General features: G+C 36.4%; 2 protein-coding genes across 2 annotated transcripts; both read right to left on the bottom strand.

Annotated features, from left to right (window-relative positions):
- Positions 1-3,933: 3,933 nt before the first annotated feature.
- LOC109586716 (espin-like) lies at positions 3,934-4,609 on the bottom strand. Its single transcript, XM_020002924.1, has 2 exons — positions 4,081-4,609; positions 3,934-3,998 (listed from the first exon to the last, which is right to left on the bottom strand). The coding sequence occupies exons 1-2, from the start codon at positions 4,607-4,609 to the stop codon at positions 3,934-3,936; spliced, it is 594 nt and encodes a 197-aa protein (XP_019858483.1).
- A 2,847-nt stretch (positions 4,610-7,456) lies between these two features.
- On the bottom strand, positions 7,457-9,883 carry LOC100634412 (E3 ubiquitin-protein ligase TRIM71-like). The gene has a single exon (XM_003390061.2). The coding sequence runs from the start codon at positions 9,881-9,883 to the stop codon at positions 7,721-7,723; it is 2,163 nt and encodes a 720-aa protein (XP_003390109.1). The 3' UTR covers positions 7,457-7,720.
- Positions 9,884-10,321: the final 438 nt, after the last annotated feature.

Raw genomic sequence — 10,321 nt, 5'->3', positions numbered from 1 at the left:
AGTACTATTCATAGTACATGTGTTACTATTAATATTAATGTGTGTTAGTAATGTTTGTTACTATTAATAGATGATAGTTATGGAAGTGACAAGAGGAAGTGCAGCAGTGAGTCCTTACCTTCTCCTCCTCCCATTCCTCCTGATCAACTGGATGCAGCTGTTAACCTTCTCTCATCAATAATAAAGTAATTATTAGCAATTTTTAGTAATTTATTAGTAATTTATTCATGTACATGTGCATCAATTGTGTTTAGTTAATTTAGCTAATGGTCATAGTTAACTAAAATTAAGAAAAAAACTTTACATTTGGTAGAGCCAAACTTCCAATACAATAAATACATTAATTGTGTAAGAAGGGAGGTATGCATTTCCATTGCCAAGCTGCCATTAATGATGTCCTCCACCGCTCACTCTCTTGTGCTCGTATCCCAGCCTGTTTGGAGCCCTCAGGTCTCTCCAGGTCTGATGGGAAACAGCCAGATCGGGGGCGTAGCAAGGGGGGCAATTGCCCCCCTTTTTAAAATCAATATTTAAAAATAATCAAATAATAAGCTGCTTTTGGAAGGAATAGCTGTTCTAAAACTTACATATGAAAGGAAAGGCCAAAGGAGTCTTTCTATTATGCCATTATAAGGCTGAAAAGGTATTCAACGTTGCCTATGATCAGTCAAGAAGTCCGCCATGTTGAAAAATAGGTGTGGCCACGCCCCAAAAAGGCGTGGTTTCACAAAATTTTGCGCACTGCACAGCTTGCCCCTTCTTTTCAAAAATCCTGGCTACGCCACTGCAGATGGTCTCACCCATACCCTGGGAACATTTTAAGCCCTTGGTCTGGGATGCTACAGTTCCAGATTTTCTCGCTCAATCCTACAGGTCTACAGCTTTATCTGGCACTGGTGCAGTCGCTGCTTTGGCGGAGTCAAAGAAGTCTGCTAAGTATGCTGCCCTCACTTCATATATCTTCACTCCTGTAGCGATTGAGTCTCTTGGTGCTATGGGCCCTCAGTCATCATCATTCATCAGATCTTTGGGCCGCCGTATTCAGTGATATTCTGGGGATGACAATGCCTGCCAATACCTGGTCCAATGCCTCTCTGTCGCTCTCCAGTGGGTAAATGCAGCCTTAATAATGAACATCTTACCTTCTCAATCTTTTAAACTTTTATTATTATTTTTGTTGTTGTTTTTGTTATTATTATTATTATTATCATCATCATCATCATTAGGTGTTAATGTATAGTAGTGCATCAGTAGCTGAGGAGGTGTGTCACTTGAACCGCTGGGACCAATGTTCCCTCCCTCTCAATGCACTGGAGACTGGACTGGAACTGAGGCAGTTGGACATAGTGTCATTCTTCCTTAGGAACAGAGGTAAATGATATACTATTTATAGTAACAATGATGCATGTACATACATGTGTATTTATAGTAGTGATAAATGATGCTATTTATAGGAATGCCATTATATTAAGTAGTACTGTTTAGAGCAGTAATATTGATTTTATTATAGTAATGACTCTATTGATACTACCATAACAGACTGACACACTTCTTGCTTCTTTTGTCTTATAGCAGGGCTTGCTTTCACTTGCCTACTTAATGTCATTATCTTGTAAAAAATAAAATAAGAACACAAATAAAACACCAAACATTTAAACTAGTCAATCAACTATGTTAATGGACAATATTTGTCTCTAACGTTAGTAGCAATAGATTTCTCTTCTATTGTATCCAGTGCTGTAGCTAATGATGACCAACTGGGACCTCCTTTCTCTCTCACTTTATCTTCTCCTCTTAACCAGGCAGACATACACTCACAGAAACACTCCACTGGATCTCCTCTATTCTTCTTGTCTATATCCACTAGTCTAGGATCATATAATCCTAACTGTAGACCTATAGTCTGTGCCATACAGAACAGGGCAAGTGTTGATCTGATGTTAATTCTTTAATGGCAATATCAAGATCTTTAATATCTATAAAAATAATAATTAATCTTGTGTATACACACTATACAGTCTGCACTCCCACTACTTGACAATTGTGATAGTACATAATACCTAGCTTTATTGGAGTCAATGGTGTCTTGAATTCTTTAGTTATTTCAATCACTTCCTATACAATAATAATAATAATAATAACTGATATTTGTCACTGTGCTTGTTTATCAAGGTGATATACATAAGTAGTGTATTGCTGAAAGGTGAGTTTAAGAGATGTACAAGTATATATCATTAGTAGTAAAAGCCACACAATGACAACCCACAATTATGACAAAGTCTGAGTAATTTGATAAGAAATAAAATTACTTTTTAAAGATATGACCTTTTGATTATTAGTGCTTGTATTAATGTATCAAACAGTTTGTGTGTGTTAATTCTTACCTTAATATCACGTCCTCCTAATAGTGACAGGTTACTAATATCTGATAATGATTCATCAGTTAAGGTCTCCTTCAATTCTGTTTGTCCTTTATCACTCACAAGAAATGGTTTCCTTTTCTTAATCGCCAACAGTACATTATATATGCCATAAGTTGTCCTTTCTCTTGGTGTATTCACAGGATAGGCTAGTTCTTTAGGATCAATAGCTAACTCTTTTACCTCTAGACTGGGACAGGATTCTTTATAAACACTCATTACCTCTCCTATCACATCTCTTCTTAGAAACACCATATTGTCACTGTAACCTTTCTTACAGGACATCATTACTAGTACAGACTGGCTCTCATCCACAATCTCTACTAATACTCTTACACCATTGTCATCAAACCAGTGAAGACCATTTCTCCAAAATGTACAGTAACGATTTAACTTGTCATCTTCTCGAGGTAGAGCCATTTTATAAACAAGACGTAATGAGAGGATGTGGAAGTATCGAGGAGGAAAGAAATGATGTTTACTAGTACACTGTAGACACCAACCAAACTGGTACACTTGACTAGTCATCTCATCAGGTCTATCAGTAGATAAAAGACATGGAAAGTGCAACAACCTTTCTCCTCTTCTTTCTGTCCCTCCCTCCTCCTCCTCTTCCACTCTAACTGATGGAGGTTTGTGATTGTTAGGAAAGATGGATTAATTTCTTCACAGAGGCTCATGTTCTTCAAGAAACAGAGCAACATGTCATTATCATATTTAGGAAAGAGTCTAGTCAGACCAGATACACTAACAATACTAGTGTTGCTAGCAATTTCAATGTGTTCTTTGAATATCTCTGGAGCAAAGAGAACCCCATTCACCTCAGTTAGTAGTATACCCTTATTTACAACAACCCATACCTTGTCTTCACTTTTAAGGACATTGATCAAACCAGTTGAGTGCAACGAATCAAGAACATCCAAGACGTCTTCTCTCTTATCTGGTATAAAGTAATCATCATTGTCCTTACCAGCAGACATTACATCAGAGAGGGTCAGTATATTCTCTTTCCTTTCCTCCAGTAGACCATACATCATGTGACAATAAAGACTCAAATTCCTTCCACTTGTACTACGAATGGACTCACAGGCACTTGACAACTTATTAAAGAAGGAATCCACACCACTCCCGCCAAGCTTACGACAATTTAAGAAGACACTATCACACTTTTCCCTTACAATAATCTCCAGTATTTCTTCCTTTCTCCTTCTCCTTTCAACAGAATTACTTATCTCATCCACATGACTGACTATCAAAATAACATGGCATTGATTGAGAGCTTTCTGTGCTTCATTTGTGACAACTGTTAGCCACTGATGAAGCTGTTTGACTGGTTCCTTGTCCAATATATTGACTACTATGAGGAACACACCACCAGAACCTTGTAAGAGATTCTCAATGACAGCACTGTGACTGGAGTAGTATTCGGAATGACCAGCAAAATCATGAAGAATGATGTTACCGAGTGTCCTGTGTTGTAGTTTATAAGGAATGATACCAGCAGTACAGGGCACTACCCCTCCAACATTTCGTAAGGAACCAAGAAGAGTGAAACTAGCTGTGTCATTGATGATATGACTAAGAGTACTTTTACCAGCTCCAGGATTACCCACAAGGAGGACGTTAACATAAGAATCAATTGGATGAGATAATTTTATACCACCAAACTTCTTCAAGACAGAAAGAATATCAGTTCTACCTCTCTCCTTAGCTAGTTTAACTGGTGTTTTCCTCTCATTGTCTTTAGCCAACGGATCACGTTTACCAGTTGATAGTAAATATTCAACAGTTGTAGCACTGCCATGAATAGCAACAAAGTGAAGAGGTGTCCGCCCGTACATGTCAACAACCATTGGATCACAGTTACACTCATTGATTAGATAATTGATTACATCAGGTGAGGTCCTAATAGCTGCTTCATGAAGAACTGTCCAATTGTTAATGCCAGTAGCCATTGGATCACAGTGACACTCATTAATGAGATACTTCATAATATCAATGTGTTCAGCAGCACGGTGAAGAACAGTCTCACCACTATTGGTAGTAGCCGTTGGGTCACAGTGATGATGATTGATTAAGTACTTCATGAAATCAAGTGATCCATTACCAACTACTCTGTGAAGAACAGTATCTCCATACTTAAAAGGAACCTTTGGATCACAGTGGCCCTCATCAATGAGATATCTCATTACATCAACATTATTATGTGCTGCAGCATAATGAAGACAAGCCCAACCATCAACATCTCTTTTGTGTGGGTCACAGTGATATTTAGTGATGAGGTCTTTTATAACATCTAGCCACCCATGCCTTGAAGACAAATGAAGGAAACTAGTATTATCGGTTCCTTTAATTTTATTTGGTTCCTTCACTAATGGTAGTAAGTGAACAGCTTCTTCATGATCTTTTTGAAACGCAGCCCAACACTTGTCCTCTAACGACATCTTGTGATCAGTTAATTAGATTCCGCATTGTATCCTGGGAAACCATAAGATGAAAAAATATATATATATTCCACAGGAAGTGGCTAGTGGAACATGTGTATTCCACAGGAAGTGGCCAGGGGAATGTATTATGAAACAGGAAGTAACAGTGTTTTTAATGAACATTTTAATAAAATTTAATGGAAAAAATGAAATTGATTGTGACATAATTCTCCAGAGTTAGAGCAATGCGCCCCTTAGGACCTCACATGAGTAACATGAAGTCAGTAAAGTTTTGACATCACATGGAAATGATGACACTTTCTTACCTAGGAAGAAACGTGCATGAAAAGAAGAAAGTGAAAGTTTCCAAGACTATACAATAAGGAGACTCACTATTTTTACATCTTCTATGGTTCTACTCAATAGACTAGATTCTACCTCGTCTTCCATAGCAAGCTCAAAAACTTTTCAGCCATTTTTTAGTTTTCTTACTAATGACGTCATGGCTAATAAATATGCCTTTGATCTTATAGCTTTCCTAGATACAAACCAGTAGGGTTGAGGCTACTCGGGAATAATTTTAAGGATATTGTGTTTAACTGGGGTCGACAGGGGTAGAATAATGGTTTGAAAAGAGAGTAGTGGGTGGAGTTTTAAAATAATGGGAGTGGTTTGCAGCAAAAATAATTAATATTCATGACAATTATAATTAAAAATTTTAATAAGTTAACTAACTAGTAATAATAGTTAACTAAGAGTTAATTAAGTTTAATCTGAATATGGGCTTACCATAGAAAGGTCTCTGAGTGTAGTCTCCGAAAGAGTCCCATCAAATACTGGAACTAGAGGGTCCACTACTGATGTAGTGTGTCCTAAGGTGGGTTATGCCTTAACCCCCCACTGCCAGTTTGCAGACCGATAAGAGAAAGGAGTTGTATGTTATGACATTGGCATGATTAATGATGCTAGGAGAATTATTCCTAGAGCATAAGAGTCACCCTCAGAGCAATTACCAGCGAGAGGGATTTATAATGTATGTGACTTAATGCATAGTGAATCATAATCATTAATTTCTCCTTCTTCCACAGCCAACTACCGACAGGGAGGAGCCATTCCCCACTATCACAATAGAGAAGGAAACTCTATTGGAGATCACAAGTAAATTAACCCTACCTACTTATAATAAAACAGACCCACCTCACTTACCCTGAAGTTTGGGAGGGAGGGTGTGGTTTTGACTCGCAACTGGCTTTAGACCCAATCAGCCAATTCTAGCAAGGCGGCAAGAGACTAACTGAAATGCATCCTGCACTCTAGCATTTAAATGTAGTTGCTATGATATTGCGCATGCGCAGCCTGTATTGCCTGGTAAGCCCTCAGATTAACTTGGTCTAACCCCTATGGGCCTAAACATCATAATAATAATAGTTAATTAACTATAAATAATTTGTAATTAACTCAGTTTAGCTATATGAACTGACAAAATTTTTGAATAAATGGAATATAAGTTGCGAATAATAGGTAATTTTTTGGGAATAATGAACATTGCTTACAAGAATAACAGAATAGAATAATGACTGATTTTTTGAGAATAATAGCCTCAGCCCTACAAGTCAGTTAGAGCATAGCTTCTCAGGGAATATCAAATGATCAAAGCCATGTTCTTACTAATACTTGATACCTGCCCACAAATCAGGAAGACATAATGATCAATACACTGTACACACCCACCATGATTATCATTAATTGAATTGAGAGTGCAATTGCCACACCTACTATAAAATCAGCACGCTATTTTGCAGATTTTACTTTTGCAAATTTATTCCAAATAGAAAAATTGGGAAATTTAATCCCCGCAAAATATATGGTGTATATGGTACTTTATGTGGCAAATGGGACACTGAGTTACATCTGACTGCTTTAATGTGCTGCATTGGTTTTGACCTGGAAATGTGAGACTACCTCCTCGTGGTTCAGGTTGGGATTTATCTTTTGATAAATGTTAAATGTCTCACTCTACTTTTGTATTATTAATTTTCTATTTCTCCTTATAACAAAATTTTTATTCTTTCTTCCTTTTTTACAATGTTAGCATGGTAAAATTTATGTTGCATGAGGTTTTGGCTTTGATACTTTGTAAATGATCAGCATTACATTTTTGTTTATGAAAATAGCTATATTGTGTTATGGCTTGATAAGGAGTATTCATTTCCAAAATGATCAGAAATTGCACCATTACATGTAAGTAATATTTTTATGAATCGTACACTGTATGGCTTTGTGACTATTGCGTGAAATTTATGTGTAGGAATGTGAAGATATTTATCTTCATAATCATAATATTTTGAAAATTAAAAAAATTGAATTTATAATGATGTTATTTTTGAGTGCATATCTAAGGGAAGTGGATAAGGAAAGTATAATGTTAGGAGAGGAAAGAGAGACATAGTTGTATTAGAAAATGGAGGTTATGGCTCATGATGAGGGAAACCAAGAACATAGATGATCATGTGATTCATGTCATGATCATGTGATTCATGTCATGATCATGACTATTATTAAACTTTGTTTAGAGATGGAATAAAATTGAGATTTTATACTTTTTCTTTATTTTCAAAATTTTGAATCAAATTAATATTACTAACAATAATAATTAATATTCACTTAAGGTGAATAGAGAAGTTGGGAGGGTAGATGGAAGAAGGAAGAAAAAGTGTGTGTGTGTGTGTGTGTGTGTAACTGCATGTGAAAGATAAACTGGAAAGGGAAAATACATTTAAAGGGAAACAAAATTTCAGTTCATACCATACACTGTAAATTGTGAATAATATTGTTAGTGTATCTGGTTTATTGCACTTTTATTGAACGACTGCATTAATATTTCATTATACAGTTGTTTTTATTTTCAGCTACATAAATATATCCATCATTAGACAGTGCTATACCCCATGGGTCAGACAATCCTGAGATTAATTTGACTTGTTTCCTGTTAGGACTCAATAAATGAAGAGAAAAGGTACCACCATTATAAACTGATACAAAGATATATCCTTCATCATCAATAGCAATACCGTTAGGACAAATAAACTTACAAGCTAGATTAAATGAAGTTTTACAATCAGGAGAAAAAATTTGAATATAATTTTGACTTTGAATGGTGACGTGTATCTTTCCTTCATTATCTACTGCCACATTGGTGGCTTTACCATAACACTGTATGACTTGTACAAATGTACCATCTTCTTCAAACACTTGCACTCTTTTGTTGTTAGAATCAGCTACTAATATATTACCTTTACCATTGATAGATACACCACGAGGACTAGAGAATTGTCCATTTCCATTACCTCTACTACCAAACTGACCAATATACTGACCAGTAGTAGCTGAGAAATACTGCACACGATGAAGAATATCATCTGACACATAGAGCCTGTCTCCTACCACCAATAAGCCCCATGGTTGTTGAAATTGTCCATCACTATTACCTTTAAATCCAATCCTTCTTACTGCAGTACCATCCTCAGAAAATACTTGAACAAACCCATCTCTACTACCAGCAAATACTACACCATTAGTATGAACAGCGACACCAGTAGTACCACTTCCCACATTAAAGGATCTCTGGTTAGTTAGTGTGGTATAGTCTCTTGATGCTTTTACTGACAGTTGATAAGGACTGCCTTTAATATGATGACCTCTTATAGTCACTGATAGTTCATATCCACCAATACTTTGAGGTGTGCATGATACAATGGCTATGTTGTTATCAGGAACTATAACAACTTTACCCTCCTCTTTACTACCATCACTTTTGATAAAGGAAGCCTTCAAATAGCTTGCTGCTTTATCAATGCCTGCTGGTAGAGACACTTTGAATTTCCTTTCTTTCTCTACTGTTGCCAGTGGAATAGCTAACCCACTATCAATAGAATATGTGGCTATATGTACATAAGAGACACTTCCAAACTCATTGATCTCTTTACGCAAAGTAGATGTATCAAGACAAGTTAAAATTGCTTCATTTTCTTGTGTTTCTAGAGGTAGCTTCTTATACTCTTCAATGCATTCCTCTAGTTGATTGGTGATTAGCTTCTTAACACTGAGAACTTCACCTGGATCAGTACGCTCACTCACTGATGATGCAAGATGACGACCATGAGAAACCTGTTTTACCAGTTTACGAAACCTGTCCAACAGCCCCTTCACAGAGTTCCTCTTAGCGCTAGCAATCTCTTCTGTCTCCATTAGTAGATCATTGCATCTCTTATCTAAAACAGCTTTAAGCTCTTCAAACGTTTCCTTGATTTCCTGCCTTACTTCTTCTTTACTTGTTGCTATCTGCTCTAGCATTTTCTCTCGATTAGCTATAGCTTCAGTGACTTGAGAAATTATTCTGTCACAACAAGCAACGCTCTCCTTTAATGCTTTACGTGCTGTTTCTCCTACATCAATGTAATCTTCTACATTGTGATCCTTGTGTTTGATTGGGAGGCAGTTAGGACAAACTAATTTTTCACAATCATTACAATAGTAAATCAGCTTTTGATCGAAATGCCGTGTGCAATACCCCTCTTCATGCTTAACAGTAGGCAGTTCAATGGATTCCTTTGTTTCTAGATTGATTAATTCATGATTAGCTTCTTTCTTGTTTCGCTCATGACCTTTTTTACAATAATCGCACAAAAACTGGCTGCAATCACAGCAATACACGGTAGCTGCATCACTGGAATCATCACATCTATCACACAATATTGCTTTTTTACTAAGAATCTTCTTTTTGATTGAAGCCTCTTTTGATTTATGTTCAAGCCAAAGGTTTTGAGTGAGGCCTTCAATTTTACCATCAGGTAAATTAATGCTAGTGTCACACGTTGGACACTTTAATGAGGTACCAGTACCACCTTCCTGCTCTTTAGCTTTTATTAGACACTTCTTACAGAATGAGTGAAGACAGGGAAGCATGAAGGGGTCAGTGTAATACTCTGAACAAACCTCACAAGTCATAGTGATAGCTGGACTTGTGTTTTCTGCCATTATTGCCTATAAAACTGAATAGTCTAATTGATATTAGACAATATTTTTGACTCACTTAAACTCTATTAATAGTTGGAGAGGAGAGTCAGGAGACAAAGATTGCTGCTTGTACTTGAAGACAATCTATGCACACATGCATGGTCACACCCAATCTACTACTGTATACATACATACCCACCCAACATTATAACTGTTAAATTTATTGACTACACAGTCCACACTATCAAACTGTCAATTCATTGTGAATTGTTATTTCTTTCTTTCTACTTTTCCTCCACTCAAACTTGTTGTTTTACTTAGTTTCAGTATTTTTTCTGGTTTAGTTAATTACTTACTTGTAATATGTTAGTCACAAAGAGATTTAGTTATAATTGTTAGAGTTTGACTTCTTCATATTTTGTGTATATTTGTAGATAGTATGTTTGATTGCTAATGCTA

This window comes from Amphimedon queenslandica, unplaced genomic scaffold (genome assembly GCF_000090795.2).
Source record: "Amphimedon queenslandica unplaced genomic scaffold, v1.1 AMPQUscaffold_12800, whole genome shotgun sequence".
Lineage (NCBI taxonomy): Eukaryota > Metazoa > Porifera > Demospongiae > Haplosclerida > Niphatidae > Amphimedon > Amphimedon queenslandica.
The sequence above is the reverse complement of the archived record's forward strand: the minus strand, read 5'-3'. Positions and strand labels throughout refer to the sequence as shown.

What these genes read in the sequence shown, in the direction of transcription:
- LOC109586716 (XM_020002924.1), bottom strand. Translation starts at nt 4,609, where the DNA reads ATGAGATATCTCATTGATGAGGGCCACTGTGATCCAAAGGTTCCTTTT. An exon ending in TGTCTTGAAGAAGTTTGGTG is followed by an intron (nt 3,999 to 4,080) that starts GTATAAAATTAT and finishes AAGTACTCTTAG; the next exon opens with TCATATCATCAATGACACAG.
- LOC100634412 (XM_003390061.2), bottom strand. Translation starts at nt 9,883, where the DNA reads ATGGCAGAAAACACAAGTCCAGCTATCACTATGACTTGTGAGGTTTGT.